Raw genomic sequence first — 23093 nt, 5'->3', positions numbered from 1 at the left:
CCTACATCCCGCTCATCTTCCCGGCCACGTGGCTGCTGGACTGCCGGGGCCTGCGGCTGACGGCGGTGCTGGGCGCCGGCCTCAACTGCCTGGGCGCCTGGCTCAAGTGCGCCAGCGTGGCGCCGGACCGCTTCGCCGTCACCATGGCGGCGCAGGTGGTCTGCTCCATGGCGCAGGTGTTCATCCTCGGCCTGCCGTCACGCGTCGCCTCCGTGTGGTTCGGACCCAAGGAGGTGTCGACGGCGTGCGCCACGGCCGTGCTCGGGAATCAGGTACTACTAATGATGATACAATTCTGACGGTTGTTTGTGTTTATGGAGGTGACTGACAGACAGGCACATTGTCACTGGTGGAAAAAGGGGCGGCAGTGGCTCTGGCTATTTTCAAATATCCAAAGTTTAAAGAAGGTCTACCTCAAAATTGTACTTCAGTACAGTTTTTGAGTATAGTTACCACACGACAGGTTGCGCGTTGGTCTGGCGAGTGGGAGGCCCGGGTTCAATCCCCGCTTCCGCGCAATGCTACAATCTGGCGTAGTCGGCAGGACGTGGAGCGTGATATCCTCGCATGAGGGACATTGTGTGCGGCAGTCGGCGGTGTGAAGTGAGAAGCGCAAGGACGCGCTTCAAAGGCTGGGGGGTGATTGTAGCCCCCAGCCAAGACCCAGCCCGCAACAGCCCTGCCAATCGGGCTCAGCCCTATTGGCACGACAGGTTGCGCGTTGGTCTGGCAAGTGGGAGGCCCGGGTTCAATCTCCGCTTCCATGGAATTTGCATTATGCAATTTGTTTTGGGGAATAAACCCCTTGAGGTATCATAAACCATCTCGTTTTCAAGGGGGTCCGCATGCATTTAGACAAAATATTTAACAGACAATTCAAACAACCAGACAAAATAAACCTACAAACACATCAGATCAGACTCAGTCAGTATACCATACTGACCATTCTTGAGGGTCAATAGGTCAGAAGACTCTTCTGCAGGCTATAACTGTCCTGCTCCTCCACTTACAGTACATGCACTGGGTGCACGTGTTGGAGAGAGAGATCACTTCACACATTCATTAGATTATCCAATGCAGGGCTCGACGCTTAGCATTTTTCCAAGTAGCACGTGTGCGCCTAAGTTGAAAAATCTAGTAGCACACAAATTATTTTAGGAGCACGATGAAAAGTTATCAAATAATGTGTTTTTGAGGGGCGCTAGCCCCTCCTATATACAGCTTTAGTCCCCACACGTCTCAATATTTTCCATTGACAATGAACGGAGAAATTAGGTCAAAATTCCAATAATTATGACGTAAATTAAACCATGATGTATGATGATAAGAGTGCCCCTCACTTCACACAGGTGTGATTTTTCTTTAATAAAGTGATATGAGGTAGGGGCAGGCAATATGACAAAATATTATATCACAATATATTTTCAGAAATGATCACAATATTGATATTCATCTGGATATCATATTATTTTTTATATAATCTATATAATCAATTTGTTTTTATACTGATAGACTATTAGTTTGGTATGCAGAATTGCAGATAGATATAGATAGTCAATTCATTTTATGAATGGATGGACAGACAGACTATCCGTTTTTATCTTGCCGTTCCATCATGTGAGTGTGACATTTAGACAGTGCAGAGGCTACTCAATGGTGAATTAGTATTGTAACATTCTCCTTGGCTCTGACTGCTTCAGTTCAGACAGAACATCGGACATATAGGCTACACCTCGGCGTGGTGGAAGGAGGTGGTGGGGGAGATCTTTGCCTTTTTTACGTTGCTCGTTATGCAGGCCAGTGAGGCCACTGACTAGCTCTGGTCCATAGCTCTAGTCTAATGCGTTGCATTTAGAGTTATGGACCTGAGCTAGCCACTGACTAATAATATATCCAGCCAGGTCGGTCATTCGTATTGCGCTGCGCACACGCTTTTAGCGAGGTGCTAAGCAAGGGTTGTTTTGGTATACCAATCAATCAGTCTACTCCATGTGCGTGTGCACGTGCACTCTTTACGTGCGCGGCTGCACGCTGTTTCACCCACGTTTGGTTAAAAGTTATATCAAGTGATGTTTTAACATTACAAACTTTCTAAATAAATTTAGTATTCAACGTGTCGGGGTCCTAGCAACTCCTTCTGTCTTCTGTGCTACCCTGCTGCGTTCGCTCCGCTGCTCAGTGCTGACGGGGAAGAGAACTGAGCAGCAAGACAGGGAGGGGCGGGGCGGTGGGAGCAAAGGGGACAGATCTCCAAATGAACGCCGCATTGAGCCTCGACACGTTGTTAGCTTGTAGCTCTGCTCTTTTTGGCGAACGACACCGCCGTTCAGAAATATAGATTTAGGTATAGAACCGCGACTATAGAATGTGCACTTGCTGTAGACAGAGACTTCTCTTTATCACGATTGAATGGTCAAATCCTGTAGTCGCACCTGTGCGGCAAATTTAATTTTACAACTCGCACAGTGATATTTTTAGTCGCAAATGCGAGTACCTAGTCGCACTGTCGAGCCCTGATCCAATGCTGTATGTGTTATAGCTGGATATGATAGCTCAATTGTGCTTTCATACCTCTTGTCTACTACGTGTGTGTGTGTGTGTGTGTGTGTGTGTGTGTATCTAGCTGGGGTGCGCTATAGGTTTCCTGTTGCCTCCAGTGCTGGTCCCCAACACTCCAGGGGACCTGGACCTGATGGGAAGCAACATCAGTGTCATGTTCTACGGCACTGCCATCATCTCCACTGTCCTCCTCTTACTCACTGTGATAGGTACGTATGTCTGTCTGTCTGTCTGTGGGGAGGCTGCTTTGGCCACTCCTGGCTTTTGTCTTCGGTCTCATAAACAACAGTAACAACAAACAGCAACAACACTAACACACAATTATCTTCATCGCAAAAATGCAGGACAACAGTGGCAAATACATTAAAAACGTGTGTGTGTGTGTGTGTGTGTGTGTGTGTGATGGGGCAGAAAGGCTTTGGATAATGTATAATAAAAGCATCGCCATTTCGGCGCTGCCAGGCAGAAATGTCTTAACTCTTTGTTTTCATGAATTAACGCCCTACTTTGACTCTACAGTGTTACAAGAAAGCATCAAAAGTAGCAGATCTACAAGCTCAAAACCACTTTTGCCGTTTTTGAATTTGAATGCTGATAAGTAACATATGAGGTTTCCACCAGACAGACATATGTTTTACGCCTCTCGTTTTCTCCTCAATCTCACACACACACACACACACACACACACACACACACACACACACACACACACACACACACACACACACACACACACACACACACACACACACACACACACACACACACACACACACACACACACACACACACACACACACACACACACACACACACACACACACACACACACACACACACACACACACACACACACACACACACACACACACACACACACACAGTAAGCGTATAGCCATCTGCCATCAGTTCAGGTTAAGAACAGGCATACCTTCGTAGACAAGAAAAGAAAGAAAGTTGTGTGTGCGTGCATGCATGTTCATGTGTGTGCACCTGCATGTGTGCATGCATTGCACACACATTGAGAAACGTATACCAGGTGTGTCCACATCCAACTTCCCATGAATTGAAGGCTATGGCCTGGGAAATCTTATTCCTTTTTCACATACAGTTTGCATCTGTCCTGGCTGAGTATGGGGAGTATACTGTATGGCTGGGCCATTTGGACAAAATCAAATATCACAATATGTTTTGACCGAATACGTCCTCAATATCAATCTTTATTGCGTGCGTATGTATTATGACCAAGGACATTAAATACCAACCACTTCCACATACCATCTCAGAGCTAGGTTATAGTTTCCAGCAACGTTTCGTCATAGAGAGCCCCCCCCCTCTGTGGTCTCTTTGCGTTTGTAAACATACTCATTTGCAGACTCAAGATTGAACGGAAAACTAATGGAAAGACGAGGCTTGCGCTCAAGGACAAGGACAAGCTATGAGGAAGAGAGCGTTATCTCGGGGACATTATGGACACACAGAATGTCAAGATGATTTTGTCAGCTACTGACCTTTCAGGCTACAACTGATGCAGCAGTAGCCTACCTCATTGAAGGAACGAGCTATTCTAGGCAACATTTAATTGCTTCCATAGCGAAACATCTGCGGAAATCATTCATGCCCCATGTTTATTTGACATCTGCGGGTGGGTGATCAAACTGCTGATTCACATCCACAGACTAGTGCAAAACAGAAAAGCGTCAATACTTTTCAACTGTCTGGGCTGTTGAGAATGTACAGTAATGTATTTGATTGCCCATTTGCCTATGATAACACATATGCTATGATTCAAGAATATACAATTGGCCTATCTGTAGATCTGTTTTTTTTTAATTAATCGTTAATCTGTTCATCGAAAATAGCTGATCTGCAGCTCACCAGGCTGTGTACTGTGTAGAATTAACATAGACATTATGCACAAATATAACATAGCTGTGCTTTAATAAGTAGGCCTTTAATAAGTAGTTATGGTGAAATAAAGCCCTACAAGCGTCATGTGAACCATGGCAAATGAATGACAGAGTTTCAAGATTCAACAACATTTATTAAGAACAGAATAATGTGCCATCGTCCACAGTTGCAGTGTTACTCCGGGCCGTACATGCAGCTGTCCCATGGTGTATCTTTTGTTGAACGATTCATGTTTTGCGACGTCTCTTAAATTAAGTTAGCTCGTTCATTTGAGGTCCTTTATGTTTCCTCCATGCTGGGATCCAGTCCATGCAGGAATAACTTTATCTACCACAGCTTGAGCCTTGAGGCGTTCTTCTGTTAGGACTTATGGAGCAAGTCTGCACTATTTTAAGTCAATAAAGTAGTATGTAATTATAATAGCATAGAAATGTCACTGTTTACAAGAAGCACCATCATGGTCGCCCTACGTCACTCAAGTCTTGCACAGTTGCACTAAACATAGTGTGTGTGTGTGTGTGTGTGTGTGTGTGTGTGTGTGTGTGTGTGTGTGTGTGCAGTCATAAGGGACCGCCCCCCGCTGCCCCCCAGCCAGGCCCAGGCCGTGCTGCCAGACGGCCCTCAGGAGGACTACTCCTACAGACAGTCCATAGTCAACCTCTTCAGGAACAAGGCCTTCCTGCTGCTGCTCGTCAGCTACGGTAAGGACAGGACACAACCAGCTGGTGGAAAGTAACCAATTTAATTAATCTGAGCGCCCGCCATTTTTAAAAATATATTATTGTTTTACTCCGAGTCGAGTATATGGCATATTCTATTAGTCTATTCTCGTCACTGCTACTACTTCTTTTTTTTTTTTTTTAAGATATTTCTTTTGCGGCTTACGCCTTTTATTGATTTTTGACAGTAGGCTGACAGGAAACGGGAGAGAGATGGGGGGATGACATGCAGTAAAGGCCGTGTCGGGTCCGGGAGTCGAACCCGCGGCACACTGCGACTGGATTACCAGTCCGGTGCCCAGACCGTTACGCTACGGCCTGGGCCACTGCTACTACTTCTACAAGCAGAAGCAGAAGCTATACTGTTGCTGAAGGCATTCTAAATTGTGATTCTTGCACGGTACCACCATTTTGCTGATGTGACTATTTATTTTATACAATGAACCCAGTGCACCTTTATGAACCCTTAAGGTCATTTGAATGACAAACACATTATCATTATTGAAAGATATGGTGACTGGTAAAAGGAGGCTGGCTATATGTTACAGTATGTGCACTCCTACACCTGCATGCCGGTGAGAGCATGTGAGGGCCACAGAACAGGCAGTTTGATGGTAACGGGTTTATTCGTCTTTGGTTTACAGAGGGTTAGGGACATGACATGGATGAATGATGGATGATGATTTTGAAATAATGCATCGATCTGTAGGCACAGAATAGTTGTTGTTCTACCAGCACCTCTCAGTGAGGGACGAAATGTTTGTCTGTGGCTCAGTTAGGCCTATATATAGTCCCCAGGTGTGCCAATTGTTGGCCCCACCCACACCACCAACAAGGCAACCGCCAACCTGCCACTTGTTTGTTTGTCATGTTTATTTCGAATATGCCAATAAAACGGAAACAATTCCTTGCATTTCACATCACAAGGAGAAAATAAAGTATTTTAATAGTGAACTTGTACTTGTAATAGACTATTTCTACAATAAGATATTATACAATAGGCTTTTAGTTAAGTAAACATACCCTTAGCTTGTCAGTGCTGTTGCACACTGTCAAGTTCTAGGAATCAAACCACCCACCCTTTGACTACTAAGTCAAACCTACCAGCTGCAGTTTATATATCCACATGACTGAGTACCTCGAGGTGCTCTGGGAATCCTCCTTACTTACTTACTTAGGCCTTTGAATTCCTTTCGGAACATAGGCCATTGATGAGTCGCTTCCACCCTTGTCTGTCTTGCGCCATCCTCTCCAGCTGTTTCCACGTCCGTCCATTCTGTTTGACATCTAGCTCCGTGCTCCTTCTCCAGGTGTTTTTGGGTCTCCCTCTGCTCCGTTTTCCTTATGGGTTCCACGTTAGCGCCCGTTTAGTTATTGCTGTTTTGTTTTGAGTGGTGCAACCACTCCTACAACCAGCAATGTCCGTGTTCACCTATGTATGTATTAATGAGCACGAGCACCAGTAGGGGCGCTGTTTGCCAGAAACAGAGAGAGAGAGAGAGATAGTATTAGTGCTGCACTGTTGCCTGCTAATGAGAGAGAGAGAGAGAGAGAGAGAGAGAGAGAGAGAGGAGTTGCACCACTCGGTTCACACAGGTGTTATTTTTTCTTACTGTGTGACCAATCCAGCTCCACTTTCTCCTTATCAGCTGTATCTCTATTTTGTTTATTTGGTGCGTTCCCATAGGTTGATGATGCGGTTTGGCCAGAAGATCCTGAGGATGCGTCTTAGGCAGTGGTTGATGAATGTCTGCAGTTTATTGGTGATGTAGTTGGTGGTCCTCCAGGTTTCTGATCCGTATAGAAGTACGGATTTGACATTGGAGTTGAAGATTTTGAGTTTTGTATTGAGTGAGATGTTTTTGGTTTTCCAGATCTTATTTAAAATGTTGAATGTTGCTCTTGCTTTCCCTATTCGTGACTTCACATGCTCCTCTGTCCCATCGTCCACTGTTATCACACTTACCAGATATGTGAATTTGTCGACCTCTTCCAGTGTCTGTGCTTTTGTTGTTTATCCGCATTATTTTGGTTTTTTGTCCGTTTATTTTAAGCCCCAATCCGGCTGCTGTTGTTTCCAGGAGTTGGCATTTCTCTTGCATCTGTTTGTGGGTGTGTGAGAGTAGTGCAATATCATCCGCGAAGTCGAGGTCTTCCAGGTGTTCTGTGAGACTCCATTGGATGCCAGTCTTTTTATTGTGGGTTGTTTGTAATTGTTTCATGGTCCAGTCGATGCACAGGAGGAAAAGGAAAGGGGAAAGCAGGCAGCCCTGTTTCACCCCAGTGAGCACTGTGAATGTTACTTTGGAATCCTCCAGTCCTGTTAAAAGCCTTGTCAAATGAATCCCACTGTGTCTTTTTTCAGTCACTTCCACTCTTGTGTCGTTTTTCAGTCACTTCCACTCTTTTGTTACGCTGTTTATGACTGCGTTTTTCCTGACTAGATAGGAGAGTCTGCTACTCTGCTGTGTCCTGCAGCCATTTGTTCCATTAGTTAGATTATATCTGAGCATTCAGTGTAACACAGACACACTGCACATGGGACCATGTCAGTCTGTCAGTGTTTTTTGGCAGCACATTTCATATGATAAACCAATTACAGGAGTTGAACCTCCAACCCCTGGCGGTGTAATTGACTAGGGTTGGAACCCTAGGAACCGTTTGGTTCCAATTGTACACTGTGTTACACACCTGTACAGCGTCCATTTCAGGGGTCATCTCCATGCTAGCTTGTGGTGGACATTCTTTGTCAAAATGAGTGGACAATAATATTACCAGAAACACATGAAGAGCTAGCCCTGAATGACCATAACAAGCCTGTAACTCCATTTGGTTCCAATTGTACATTCTCAAATAAATCATTTGAGAACCACTAGTACCATATTATCATATTTAATAAATGTCGTGTACACATTCTGAAGAAAACGTGACTTGACATTCCGTAATTGGGTCTTATGGTCAAAATAATAGCATTATAATGGTGTGTAATTTTTTTTTTTAAATGGACAAGACCAACTTTGTCCAGACACGTTGTCCTTGTACGGACATATTGGTGACCCCATGTCCATTTGGAACCACTATTTAGGAATTGTTAAGCAAACTCATTAGTTTATGTGTCACTGTTGTAGTATTATATGGATGAAATTAACCGTTTTCTCCTTCTGTGTGTGTGTGTAGGTATAATGACTGGCTCATTCTACTCCGTATCGACTCTGCTCAACCAGATGATTATGGCTTGCTATCAGGTAAAGTAACAGTGTACAGTAGGCTACTGTATGTCTATATGTATGTGTGTTGTGTGTGTTATCTTCTATTAGAAAACCGACCGCTCAGCAGCAAGAAAACAGGACATAATGGGAGTGAGAGAGAAAGGGAAGCAAGGGGACTGGGACAGATGGGGAGTTATGGGAGATGTAATAATAACTGGCGTTGTAATCTCTAATTGGACCCTTGTCTGGTTCTATCAGACAGGTAGTGTGTGCAGGCTGGGTGGTGTGGTTCTGACAGACTGGTAGTGTGTGCAGGCTGGGTGGTGTGTGAAGATCCGGTTGAAGTATTCCTTCCGTACGGCGACTGCGGCAGCGGGCCCGGGAGAACAATAACGCGACACTAGACAGTAGACACTAGACACTAGACAGTAAAGGTTCACAAAGTTTATTACACAACAGGAAACATATACATTGCTGGATCATAATGACGTGACAATAAGATATGAGACATAGAAACGTGACATGATAATGACTAATGCAGCAAGGCTGACCTTGCTGGCGCTGTGCAACCTTGTGGGAGGTAGGGTCAAATAAATGAATATTGTGCAGGTAAATTGCAATTTCACCCACTTCCAGTGGTGGAATTGACAACTGTTGCACTCATGGTCTCTAGCGCCCCTCAAAAACTAATAACAAATGGTAGAAAAGGGCACCATTCACTGTGAGTACATCGCGACACCCCCACTCTCACAGATAGGTGATTTCATCCCCCCCACTTTTGACCACAACAACTCTGTTTCCCCTATATGAAAGCCTATTGGCCCATTTAAGATTGATTGACCAGTGACTGTGCCATTTTTGCCTAGCCAAAGCATGCCTATTTGGGAATTTTGGCCGGTAATATAGGCTAAAAATAGAACAAAAAATAAAACGCCAAATTCGGCGCGCAGGCATTGTCCCCTCCCCACGCTCATCCCCCTGAAGGGGGGGGGGGGGGGGGGGGGGCCTTCAGATTCCCTGTGACACCCTTGGATTTGGATTAGGTAGGGAATGCGAGTCTGAAAAGGTGGATTTGAGTGTGGTTTTAAACGTGGCGAGGGTGGGGGAAGCTTTCATGCGAGTTCCATAAGGAGGGGAAGGCCCAGTCACCCCAGGTTTGTGTCGTTGTCTTGGGGATGTGCATGTACACCTCTCAGAGACAGTTAAGGGGGTCCTTGCAAATAAAACATTTGCGAAGCAATCGTACTAGTTGGACTCCTACTATGCCATAGTGTCATAGTAAATAAGTGTCATAAATATTCTGAAGAAAACCTTGACGTTCAGTATTTGGGTCTATGATCAAAATAAGAACATTATAATGGTGGGTAAAAATAAAATCTAGAATTTGCCATGAACAAGACCAAGTGGTTGCCACGGACACATTTGTCTGTGTACTGACATATGACCTCTGAGAGAGAGAGAGAGAGAGAGAGAGAGAGAGAGAGAGAGAGAGAGAGAGAGAGAGAGAGAGAGAGAGAGAGATGAAGGGAGGGATGAGAGGATGAAGCAGAAGCAATGAGGAGACATGACATGAGGCCATTGTCTGTGACTGAGTTCATTAGCTGCTTTCATGCATGCCTGCACACTGTGTGTGTGGAATGGATTAGGACACACACACACACACACACACACACACACACACACACACACACACACACAGGGTCATCCATGTCTATGGGTCCCTTATTAATTTTTTTATTTATTTTTTATTTCCTACATTTTGTTTTTAATTATCATTATTCCAAAACATTTTCACGTTGTGAATTTGTAGATCTGCTATTTTCCACTAGTTTGGGTCCAGGGAAAACGTCTTGAGCTAAAAAAAAAAAAACACTGTTCTAAACCGTCCGGAAACACACAATCTGTTTGCATCTGTCTTTCTGTTTGTCTCATACACAGATTACAGACATCTGGCTTTCTGTTTGTCTCATACACAGATTACAGACATGTGTCTTTCTGTTTGTCTCATACACAGATTACAGACATGTGTCTTTCTGTTTGTCTCATACACAGATTACAGACATGTGTCTTTCTGTTTGTCTCATACACAGATTACAGACATCTGTCTTTCTGTTTGTCTCATACACAGATTACAGACATCTGTCTTTCTGTTTGTCTCATACACAGATTACAGACATCTGTCTTTCTGTTTGTCTCATACACAGATTACAGACATCTGTCTTTCTGTTTGTCTCATACACAGATTGCAGACATGCGAATATGAGTTTTATCGTTGACTCTTCCTCCGTTTCTGACTTTATCTATCGTGCTCTGTCTATAGTACATAGTATAGTAAGTGTCAATCATTGAGTATTTCCGCATTTACATATCGTTGGCTTTACAGAGTAAAAGCGGCCATATCTTCCTGGCACCCCGAGCTTCTATTTTGAAAAAAATCCTGGCGCTGATTGTGTTAAAAACGGATATATGGGCCTTGGCCGTGGCTCAGCGGTCCAGACACCTTTGCTGGTAATCCAGTCTGGCAGTGTGTCGCGGGTTCGACTCCCAATCCCGACAGCCTTTACTGCATGTCACCCCCCATCTCTCTCCCCATTTCCTGTCAGCCTACTGTCTGTCCCTCCATAAAAAATATAAAATAAAGGCGAAAGCCACAAAAATGTTTTCAGCAGACGATGTGTTAAAAGTGAGAAAACAATGTTGTATATTAAGCTAATCATCTGGGCCACACCAAAATCATTTGGGGACCCCGCTGAGGGTCCCGACCCACAGGGTGAACTACTGCTCTATCTCTTCCAGTTAAAATGTCAGACGACTTTAGCAGTCCCTCCCTCACCGGGCCTCTGTACAGTAAATCCCTGAAAACACGCACGCACGCACGCAGCGACATGTGACTTGGCTTGACATACCCTTCCATAAGTTGACCCTATGTGTTCTGACATATGGCTTCTTTATGGATAGATATGAGAGTTTACAAGAGCAAAAGCTGGCCGTCAGCCCTGTGAATGTTCCCACACATACTGTACTGTACTGTGCCGTTATCGCTACTGCTGATGCGGGGCTCTGGGTTCACACTGTACCAGAAGAATGAAAATCTAGAGGTTGTGCAACATGAGCCAGCAATCACACTGAGACACCATATAGGCACCAGCAAAGCAGTTTTCCTACGGTGCACAGCGCAGCACACAGACCGCCTGATGTGCACCCCCACTCTGAGCAGCTATACGTTTCGAGCTTGTGGATCTGCTACTTTTGATGTTTTGTGCAATCTGTGGGAACCCATCTGCAAAACAAAAAGAAAAACAGGTGGGAGGGGGTCCGTTTGGTCCGCCCTCAGTCCTTGTCTTCCTTTGGGGCGCTCATGTTTTCATTCCACATTTAATCCCCAAAGTTCACACATTCCGAATGCCCCTGCCGACAGATTCAGTAGCACAGCTCGGACTCTCTTCTTGAGAGATTCGATTGTGTGCGACGTTGTAGTGTGATCAAGTAGGGCATTAATTTATGAACAAATAAATAAATAGACCTCAATTCCCAACAGATCCCAAAACCTGTTGTTTTGGGGAGCGCTGGTTTCAGTCCATTCAACCTCTCAAGCTCACTACCGCGTCGTGGATGCGACCATTCTACAGGTCTGCTATTCTCGGCCATTCTCTGCTTTGAATTGCTATTATTGTTCACACACAACTGAAGCCAAGGATTATATGTTTCAAGAACGAGAGATCACGGTAAAAATCCTAAGCATTCTTCCTCCACACTGGGAGAAGAACAGCAGCATCTGAAAGTTTGATGGGATTTTTACACGGGAGTGCTGCTGCATCTTATGGGCGGTGGGGGTTCTTTTGGTGCCGGCCTGCGTGCACATTACTGGTTCTTATCAGTGTGACGTCGTCTGATAAAGGGTCTATAAGCATAACCATATGAGTGAGCACACACACACACACACACACACACACACACACACACACACACACACACACACTTGAGTGCGGGTAGAGAAGCCACCTGGGAATCAGAAGGTCACATGGTTCCTCCCCCAGCCCGTCCCAGTCTGTGTCGAGGTCAGTGTTTGCCAGATTTTAAGAGGAGGAACAAGAGGAACAAGGTCTATGGAAACAAGCCCAAAATAATTATAGGCCACGTGAGCACTCTAACCCCGTATACTGTACATACTGTACGCCTATTTTCATTGGACTGACTTTGTCTCCTCTGTCCACAGAACCAGGAGTTGAACGCAGGCCGAATCGGACTGACTCTGGTGGTAGCCGGGATGGTGGGCTCCATTATCTGTGGCCTATGGCTGGACTACACCAAGACATACAAGTACATAACACACACACACACACACACGGATACGCACGCACGCGCACACACATGACTCTTGAACAGACACTCACTTCTATGCACATTGCACACCTACAACTTAGTGCACACATGGTTTTAGTTGCATACTGTTAGGTTGCCTAACACAAGGGTTCTCAAACCTTTCAGGCCCGATAATCACTTCAAATTGACTCAGTTCCTCAGATAAACATTGGGAAAATAGCCGAACTACAAGCTCCCAATGCCTCGTATTGTGAGGCATTACAAAGGTCTTAAAAGTCATTACACGTTATCTTATATACCTTATATACACTAGGACATTCCTCTGGAAAGCCCAAAATACCTTCTTAGAAATAAGAGTGCGGGATCCAGGCCCTAAATTGGCCCTGATAACCAGTTATTCAACACAGAGCACACTAGCCAACAACAGAATAAAAATGAATTTTGAGAACCGAACGGATGATCTTCTAAAAGATTATAAAATTATATCGGCCTACAGAAAAAACAAAAAGCTTAAAGATTATCTAGTACACAGCAAGCTAAAAGAAATCAACACACCAGCACGCCAGGGACCAGAATACTTCAAACCCAAACAATTAGTCAAAAATAGAACTACAAAACGCGTGTTAGAGATTAAACAACAAATAACAGCCAGAACCAGCAACTGCATTTACTTAATGACATGTGAAAAATGTGGTTTACAATATGTCAGAGAAACGGGTAAAACAATAGGTACAAGGCTGGGACAACACAGATACAATATTAACAATGGAAAAAAGACAACCACAAGGTTTGTGCAACATTCAACACAACCCCAACTGGACAGTAGGACAAAGACGTTTTAATGAAAAACAGTGGATTAAGAACCTCAACACGGATTTTCCTGGAGGCTTAAACATGCCTAAAATCAGATCTTGAACACAACAAAACTTAAACTCAGGATTAAACTGGAGAAATCTAAAAGTGATTGGATCAGACTTCCTTCGGATACATGGCGAATGCATTTATTCCTTGCACTGTGCCTACATGTGTAGGCACAGTGCACTGAAGTTTTTTAATTCCCCCCCCCCCCCCCCCCCCCAACAACTGACCTTGGAATAGAAGGATTAATCCTTCTATGCCTTTTCAAACACTAACAAGTCTATTTATTTTGCCCTTTGCTTTTACTAAGCCTGTGTTCTGGGTCTGCTCCACAGGATGACCACTCTGCTGGTGTACATCTTGTCCTTTCTGGGCATGCTGGTGTTCACCTTCACCCTGGACCTGGACAACATCTACCTGGTCTTTGCCACTGCCGGAGCGCTTGGGTAAGACTGACCTCTTACAAACCAAACTGTCTGTGAGTAGGACTGTATCCTTAGTTCAGAGCTGTAGTTTTATTGTGGAACATCTTGCTTCCATTGGCATAAGACATGTAATGTACAACATTTCTGGTGTGAGGTTACTAACATAAGTGTAAAGGCCCCACAAAAAGGACCCAAGAAATGTAATCTGCTCAGATTCTCACACTTCCTATACTCTGAGCCCAGTGTAAAACATTTTAGGTTAAACACAGACTCAGTTAATGTCAGGGAGAATGTTGTACAGTAGTGCTTGTAATATGTTCAAACAACAGCTGCAGTGGCAGTTTACGGTTGCAATGTCGCTGCAAGCTTACAGTATATCTGCTATTTTTGAGAAATATTGAAAATGTTTGGATAATTTAGAATACGTTTGGGGGTCCCTGGTACCAAACCTTTTCAGAGGGGGTCAGTGGCCAAATATATATAAATTTGGGTGTTCTTTGACTTGAAAAAGTTGCCAACTAACACAAACATCATGGCGTGTTGCAGGTTCTTCATGACTGGCTACCTCCCTCTGGGCTTCGAGTTTGGAGTGGAGATCACCTACCCAGAGTCTGAAGGAACCTCCTCAGGTCTCCTCAATGCCTTCGCCCAGGTAACCGCACCTGTGTGACTTTTGACCCGTCACAATTCATTTTAACCATAAAATGCACCAAGTCTCTGTGTTTACGTCTGTAATCCACGTAACTCGAGAACCATTAGCCCCAGCGACTTCAAATTCGACACACGTGTTCCACACCACCACAGGGTGCCTATGGCCGCCCCAAAAAGGCCTCTGCCATTATATCCATAAATTCCATATATGAAGCTGGCCACAACACTCCATATTGGGCATGCCTGACACAGAACTCCATAAGCTGGCCTGTTCTGACATCCCAACACTCCATATTTGGGCAGGGCTGACACAGAACTCCATATAGGAATAAAGGGACACTGGCTACTTTTTATACTTGTACAGTGTGACGCTACAGTATGATCAATTAGGGCGGTCATTTACGGGGAAGAAAACATTTTGAATGACATACACACTATTGCTCTATGGTTCATACCCATTCTTACACGTGTGTGTGTGTGTGTGTGTGTGTGTGTGTGTGTGTGCGTGTGCGTGTGCGTGCACCCAGCTGTTTGGGATCATTTTCACACTGATCCAGGGAAGGCTGACGACAGACTACAGACCTTTGGCTGGAAACCTCTTCCTGTGTTCCTGGATATTCGTGGGAATAATACTCACAGGTACGGGTTGGGGGGCAGTGTTGATTTTGACGACAAATTTTGAGTTAGTTGATGGAAAATATTTCATAACAAAAAAAAACATTGGTGTATAACTGTTTGACCTCAACATTTCAGCGTAATGTCAGCATAAAAACAAACGTTTACAGCCTTAGAATGCCTGTGGAACCAGAACACATGACATGTCATCAGTGTTGACTTGGATTTAGTTTAATCATCAAGTCATAATCTTGACTAAAATTCCATTTAGTTTCACTCACATTGCCGTGCTGTATGTTTTGTATGTTTCAGCCTTGATCAAATCGGAACTGAAAAGAAACAACGTCAACATGGGAGCAGAGAGCAATCACTTGAAGGCAAGCCCGCACACACACACGCACGCATGCACGCACGCACACACTACACACACATCCCTGTTGGAGTAGCGCTCATGAAAGTAATAGGCGAGGCCTAGTCTGACCTTCAGTTTGCTGTGTGTAAGCGTCAAAGAACAGCAAAGCAAGACAAAATGGTGAGAGCACTCAACCAGTAATTAAACCCGCTTTCTGTGAGCATTAGCCATTCTACTTTCAGTAGCTCATCGAGACTGAGTGTTGTTTGGATAGTGGAGTGAAAAGATCAATGAAAACAATGCGTACTGGACATGCTCCAGGGGTGCTCTCAGCACTCCGCTCTTATAGCCTGCCAGCCAGTCAGCCAAATGTCATGGACACATACTTCACTATACAAGGGTGTCATGGACACATACTAACAAGGATGTTACCTCAGCCAGTTCCTGCAGCCAGTGGTATCCACATGTTTTACTTAAGTTAAAATATCGACATTGCACTGTGGAAATATGCCCGCACAGAATAGAATCTGATGCTGGCATTCAAAGCAACAAAAGTTATGGCATCCCCATATCTTGCACGTGGGATTGAACCCTACAAACCCTCCCGCGCACTCAGATCAGCCAAAACAATGTTTTAGTGCACCATGGTGATTTGGCCGTTCTTCGGCTATAGGGAGTCCAGCTCTCTACAAAGGGGCTAGACTATTGGTTCAATCTCTTGTCCCATATATCCTAGCTTCTGTCTGGTTGGGAGTGCCAAGTGCCTGAAAGAGGTGCCCCTCAGACAAGGTTCCCTTCCAACCGAGTGCCCTTCAAGAATGCCAGCATATTATTAAATCTCATGTCATCCCTCTGTGTATTGGGTGTCCTTAATGGCTCCCCTGTGAAGTGTCCTTAAGCTAACCCATTCTGGGCCCGGGCAGTAGTGTGGTCCGGGCACCTAGGCTGCTAAGCCAGCCTGACAGCGTGTCGCGGGTTTGACTCCCGATCCCTACGACCTTTGCCGCGTGTCACCCCCCAACTCCTCCCCATTTCCTGTACACTATCCAATAAAGGCAGAAAAAGCCCAAAAATATATATATAAAATCCCAACCAATGGTCCATTACCTGTTGCTGATGCGTGGCTATATCAGTAGTCTGTTTTGTGTTGACCGTGGCTTACTTAACCCCAGTAAAACTATACATAAACCTCACCTTAACCCTAAACTTAACCCTTGCCCTTGCCCTCACAGAAACTATGCCTAAACCCAACCTCAAAACTACGGCAATCCGGGCGAAACTCCAAAGAGAGAGGGAGTCCGGTAAATTAACAGATTAAGACCCGAGGCAGATTCTACAAATGTCTTCTAAACCAGTAGTTCTCACACTTTCACCATTTTTCTAAAAAGTTCAAAAAGAGCAGATGTACAAACTCGCAGTAACCACTGTATTCACGAGGTAATGCATCAAATGGTAATCTAGTATCATAGGTCAGTGGTTCCCAAACTTTTTCGTGTCAAGGACCCCCAAATCAACATGTATTAGGCCATGGACCCCCCATTTGAAAACATATGCCAGTTAGTACAGTAGTTACCCCCCGATAAGGGAGGGTTTTTACGGCTCTAGCAGTGATTCCGAAACATATTCATTTCAAGGACCCCCAGTTTCACACGCATTATGCTACGGACCCCCTATTTAACCCATTTTGACCTGAGATCAGATTCTAAAAATGTTTTCTACATCCTGACAGTTTTCTGAAAAAGCTATGTTTCTATGTCAGTCATTTTCAATAAAAAAAAATAGCAGACCTACAAGCTTGTAGCGCGCTATGAGCTTGTAGATCTGCTATTCTTCTAGCTAAAGCATAACATAATGCTAACACCAAAAGGGGTTCGCCCAAAATGGGTTAATGGCATTTCTATCTCTGGTACCCCAATTTATATTGTAAAACCACTGTTAATTTAACTCTCACAGTAACGGAAACCAAATAGACCTGTTATGGTCCATTTGGTTCCATTTGTACACTCTCAGAGTTAGACCCATAAGGGTCCATTTGGTTCCTAATATCTCTAATTGAGCTAGGTACCCCCTGGAACTCCCTCAAGTACCCCTAGGGGTCCCCGGACCCCACTTTGGGAACCACTGGCATAGGTAAACCAACATGTAATTTCCACTCCTGTTCAATTTGTTTGGAAAGAAAGTTATACTTTTGGCCTGAAGTGCTCATCTCTCTCTCTGTCTCTCTCCTTTGCCCTAGCTCCCTACAGAGTGTCCTGTGGAGTGTCCTTCTGAGAAGGAAACCAACGGAGTCAAGCTGGAACCTTCCTTCAGCTTCTCCCGTGAGACCTCTCTGTAAGCGCAAAGGATGTTACGGAGTGGATCACAGGAAACAAACCGGGGAAAAAAAGTCGCTTCCTGCTGTCCTGGGACGCATGCTGTGCGAAATCCCCAAAAGGGTTCTTGATTTTGACAATGTCAAGCATCTGGGGGCTTCATTCTGATATGTGGAAGCTCTTAACACAAGCACACCAAAAGTATTTTACAGTCACAATGTGTGGGGTGGATTCTAAGCGGGTGGAGCAGGTCCCCTGACGGCAAGGCACACAAGAGGTCGTATCTCCAAGCTTTCATCCGACAGGCTGTGGCTGACTTATACCTCCTGTGGTATAAGGGTTCAGTGCACATGTTCCCAAACACCCGCGGAGATGGAAGACAATTCTTCTCAAATGAACATGGCTTGGTTGGTTGCATCAGGAGTTTGGTTTGTTAGCAAAGTACAGAAGCACAGTGAAACAAATAAGAGAAATGGCTCCACTGCACTTGTATCTGTATTGAGGTTAAATCATAATTACACTTTGGTATAGGAGCAAGACATATTTTGCCAATTACAAAAGCCTTTTGTCTGCTCTTTTGCTTAACTTTTAATTCGAAATATCAACTTCCTGTAGACATTATCAACGTTCCTTTAGTATTTGAAAACTAAAATGTCTAAAACTAAATCACATTTTATTCATAAAATTATGACTAAATCAAACGAAAATAAAAAATTGCTGTCAAAATCAACACTATAGGCCAGGGGTCCTCAACTAGAAATGATGAAGGTCCACAAATATTTTTTTGAATAAGACCGAGGTCCGGTCCCATGCGCGGCGTCCATCGGAGAGCGGGGCTCTATGCCCGTTTAGTATGGTCAAGCCAAGCTTATACAAATCAGATCGCCTTCCCCCAACCAATAATGGGGTGCAGAGTGCAGGCCCGGAGTGGAACTCCAAATCAGGCCGGGAGTTATACGCCCTGGCAGGCCACACTGTGCGCGCGCATAGCACGCGCCAGAATTTTGGGGGCCCTTGGGGGACATTTTGGGGGCCTTTGCAGCAATTTCACATGAGAAATGTACCATCTGATGTTATTTATATTATTAACTTTTTTTTTTTTTGGGTGGTCCGCAAAGAGGTGGTCCGCGGTCCAGTCGTGGACCGCGGTCCGCCAGTTGAGTACCCCTGCTATAGGCTACTCAGAGCAATGTTGGCCTGACAACTGGTTTCACAAAACGTCCCTGAGATCCATGAATGACCCTTCATGAAAATAAGTAATAAGCTGAGTAAGGGAGGTAGAAGTGAACTCTTCAATCTTCATGACAAGAGTCTTCTTCTCAAGCGTGTCTACACAGGAAAATACTCAATTTGTGCAATATTGACTTAAATTAACACTCGTGATTTGACTGTGTAGATGAGCCAGCAGTAATATTAAAAATGTCTTTAAATCTAACTCAACCCCTACACTTTTTTTTAGACATAAGTATCATGAATATCCTCTTTCCCCCCCTTTCCCCTTCTTAAGTTATACCCCAATTAGTTTTAACTTACTCTCTGAGCAGACTGCCACTTGCACTTAGATGCACATATATTTAATTTCCTTTCGTGTTCTGTGGTTGGTTTATGAAGCCGTTACGTGTATACTCTGTCTGACCACATCTGGAAGTGATATGGATGGTAAAATTTGATCATCAACATTTATACACGCAGAGTTACAGGCGTGTAAGGGTCCATTTAGAACCCCCTCAAGGAACCCTGAGGGCCCATAGACCCCACTTTGAGAACCTCTGCAGTATGATATTAACTTGGTCAACATTCAGTGAAAATGGCACCTCAACGCACACCTCACGGTGTGACATGTTTGTGAGATTGTAGATCTGCAGATCTGTAGAGATTTGGTGTCAAGTTATCATACAGTATGTAAAGATTGGTTAGTTCAAACAGGATTTTTTTAATCATAAATGTGATAGACTGCACTTGCCATGCACCATGCAAGACATTTTGGAAACACCATATTCACATTGTTCTCTACCGTCATAAAAGTATGTTTTATATGTTTATTTATGTAATATAACAGAAAATTTGCTAGTTAGAAGTAGATTAAAACATGAATTGTCTTATTATACAAGTGTCGGTGCTAAAGTGGAGGGAAAAAAACAAGAATCTCACCTGTATCTAGCATAAAGAAATGACACCAAAAAAACAATCCAGCACCCATAAGTATGCACACTAAAGACAGTGGTTGCATTGACTGAGAGGATCTCCATTCACTTTCCTCCTAAAGGGTGTAGCTCATTGGTAGTGCATGGCCAGTACTACCAATCTATCAAATCTACCTGACACTCTACAACACTGCCCCACAGAGGAAAATAACAGTAATGTTTTCTGTCCTTTTAAATGTCAAAAGGTCCACAAAGCAGTGCTCTGTAGGCCAAGCCTGGTAAACCCTTCCCCTTGAAAATGTTTGGTTTACCAGGCTACTGTAGGCCAGGTGAAGGCAATCAATGCTGCGGTGTCAAGCTGTGTTTAATGCAGCTATGATTGTGCCCAGGGCAGCCTGCGTGAATTAGTCAATAGGGCTTAGTTTTCATGACAGTTCTACCGTTACTAATACGCAAGTGGCCAGCATTAAAACATCTTAGGTAGCCTATAGAAATAAATACTTTTGGTGTGTCATGATGACTCAGACAAACATTGAAGAATACTTTTAGTATTTAATTAAAATAAAATATTTAATTAATAGTAGCTTTTCTCTTCATGGCTTCCGTGTCTCCTATACAACAAGGACCAAACAGATTCTCTGTGCTCTTGATAGAGTATGGCGCACAATACAGACAACATGCACAATCGTATTTTCTACTACTTAACGTAAGAGATGCTCTTACATTCATAAGTTCATACCGTATAACAGTGATTCCCAAGCTGGGGGTCGGGCCCCAGGGGATCCCCCAAATTCCAGTTCCCATATTATTATTTTGTGGGGGTCAAGGTTGAGAAGAACCGCTGTAATTTAGTATGGTGCACATCTGCACAATACAGACAACATGCTCAGAAGCCTCAGATCGGTGAACCAATATTCTCAGCCACGACCCGCCCCTCTAGACCAGAAAGCACGCTGGCTAGGCCAGGCTATTTTGGACATAATGAGGTTTCCACCCGACAGAGACGATATACGGCATAATCTATGCTAATACTACGATTCAATGGCAGTCTTAAATAGTACAATTGAGTCCAATCGTTTGGACTATGCACACATGTCAGCTTAGTATCGTAAGGCAGCTGTTAACTCTGTTGCTAAACTGGGAATAAATGTATTAATGTGACACACATTCAAGTTCTCTAAATAGTCCTGTTTTAGTCGCATGTCTGTTAACAAATACAAATAAAAGCTTGTATCTTGGCATTAACCATCTCTTGAAATTGCAAAAGAAAATAGCAAGAGTACCAATTTAACCTTCAAAATATTATTATTTTAGTAGTGGAATGTCCATTGTTTATATGGAGAGAGGAGAGGGTTAAATGTTAAATGTATTTTTAAATTAGTTTGTGTGCCAGTATGGATGTATTTGCACCAAATTCTAGTGCATAATTATGTATGATGATTGATGAAATGTTTGTATGTCAGAACTAATTTCCCTTCAGTTGATAATTTATTTTTTATCCATTTATGTGTTTTTTTTTTATAAACCGCTGTAAATGCATACTGTGTTAGCTCATGCATTCTTACTTTTTCAACCCTTTGTAAATGAAGAACTGAACACTTTCTGTTTTCTTTCTTCTTTTAATAACGGGAGTAGGCTCAATTTATTTTGTCCATTTTGAGAGCACTGTAGTCTCCTATATTTAAATGATTTATGTTATTCTATGTATCATCCCCAGTTCATATTCAGCCAGTTATGGCAGAAAAGGTCTTGAGCTTATATTAATTCATATTATTATTATTTTTTTTTATTATTTTTTTTTGCGGCTTACGCCTTTTATTGATTTTTGAAGGGACAGACAGTAGGCTGACAGGAAACGGGAGAGAGATGGGGGATGACATGCAGTAAAGGCCGTGTCGGGTCCGGGAGTCGAACCCGCGGCACACTGCGACTGGATTACCAGTCCGGTGCCCAGACCGTTACGCTACGGCCTGGGCCTTAATTCATATTATTAACAAAGAAAGGTAAATGACCCAATCTGCAGTATACAGCATACAGTAGTAGGCTATAATAGCACAACATTGGCATTTCTCATATTAGCACTAAGAGTGCACCGACATCTACACTAGCCAAATACTAGGAAGTAGGAACCCCTTCATATTGAACCACTCAGTCCTGTCTTAACCCATTCTGATCTGAGATCAGATTCATACGAGGTTTTCGCTGGACACACACTGGTCTGATGAACCAATTCTGACCTGAGATCAGATTCTAAAAAATGTCAGTCGTTCTTCAATTTTTTCAAAAATAGCAGACCTACAAGCTCGTATCGCGCCACTCGGTGGCGCGATATGAGCTTGTAGATCTGCTATTTTTCAATAGCTAAAGCATAACATGATGCCAACACCAAAATGGGTGCCCGTTCAGAATGGGTTAAGCAGGGAATCTCAAGCTGTGGGTCGGGACCCCAGGGGGGTCCCCCACATGAATATGGGCAGGGGGTCCCCAGATGACAATTTAATGCCCTTTTTATTAGCTACATTTTTATTTTTTAGTAGCTGATCTACTGTACAAGCTCACAACCAGATTTTATCATTTTAATGGATTAATGACATACTGGATGCATTTATTGATTCAGAGTATTCAGACTTGTATTGAACTAAAACTGGCCTGGTCTTGGCCTGGTCATATCAAGGCTTCTTTCATTATATTTTGGTATAATATAATATTTCACTTCCTGACAACTGAAGGCAGATTGCCCAAAGTATCAATTCTGCAATGTAGAAATACAATGTTACAAGTAAGAGTTTTGCTATCAAAATGTACTTAAATGCATTTAACTGATCATGTAATAATAATCCAAATCCAAAGTAACTAGTAATAACTAGGGCTGTCAATTTGTGAAATTAATTTGATTTTTAAAAAATTTAGTTTTGTGGATTAATTATTTTTTAATGAGTGGCCCCCAGTGCGCCCCACCAAATGACCAGAACTACTTCACCAAAACCAAACCAGAACTCCCACCACGGGACTCAG

General features: G+C 43.6%; 1 protein-coding gene across 1 annotated transcript in view; it reads left to right on the top strand.

Moving 5' to 3' along the window:
* Positions 1-21619, top strand: part of flvcr1 (FLVCR choline and heme transporter 1) — a gene marked incomplete at its 5' end in the record, with an annotated part of 22525 nt that extends 906 nt beyond the window's left edge. Inside the window, 10 exons of the mRNA XM_083791018.1 lie at positions 1-272; positions 2624-2768; positions 5031-5171; positions 8367-8434; positions 12615-12718; positions 13915-14025; positions 14551-14656; positions 15183-15294; positions 15583-15650; positions 17859-21619. The exon at positions 1-272 is cut by the window's left edge and continues 4 nt beyond it. Coding sequence (XP_083647144.1) covers positions 1-272; positions 2624-2768; positions 5031-5171; positions 8367-8434; positions 12615-12718; positions 13915-14025; positions 14551-14656; positions 15183-15294; positions 15583-15650; positions 17859-17957 — 1226 coding nt within the window. The 3' untranslated portion in view covers positions 17958-21619. The remainder of the gene's footprint in view (positions 273-2623; positions 2769-5030; positions 5172-8366; positions 8435-12614; positions 12719-13914; positions 14026-14550; positions 14657-15182; positions 15295-15582; positions 15651-17858) is intronic.
* Between the last annotated feature and the right edge of the window lie 1474 nt (positions 21620-23093).

This window comes from Protomyctophum parallelum (genome assembly GCF_964188405.1).
Source record: "Protomyctophum parallelum genome assembly, chromosome: 19".
In the NCBI taxonomy this organism is placed as follows: domain Eukaryota; kingdom Metazoa; phylum Chordata; class Actinopteri; order Myctophiformes; family Myctophidae; genus Protomyctophum; species Protomyctophum parallelum.
This window is presented reverse-complemented; position numbering and strand designations above follow the sequence as displayed.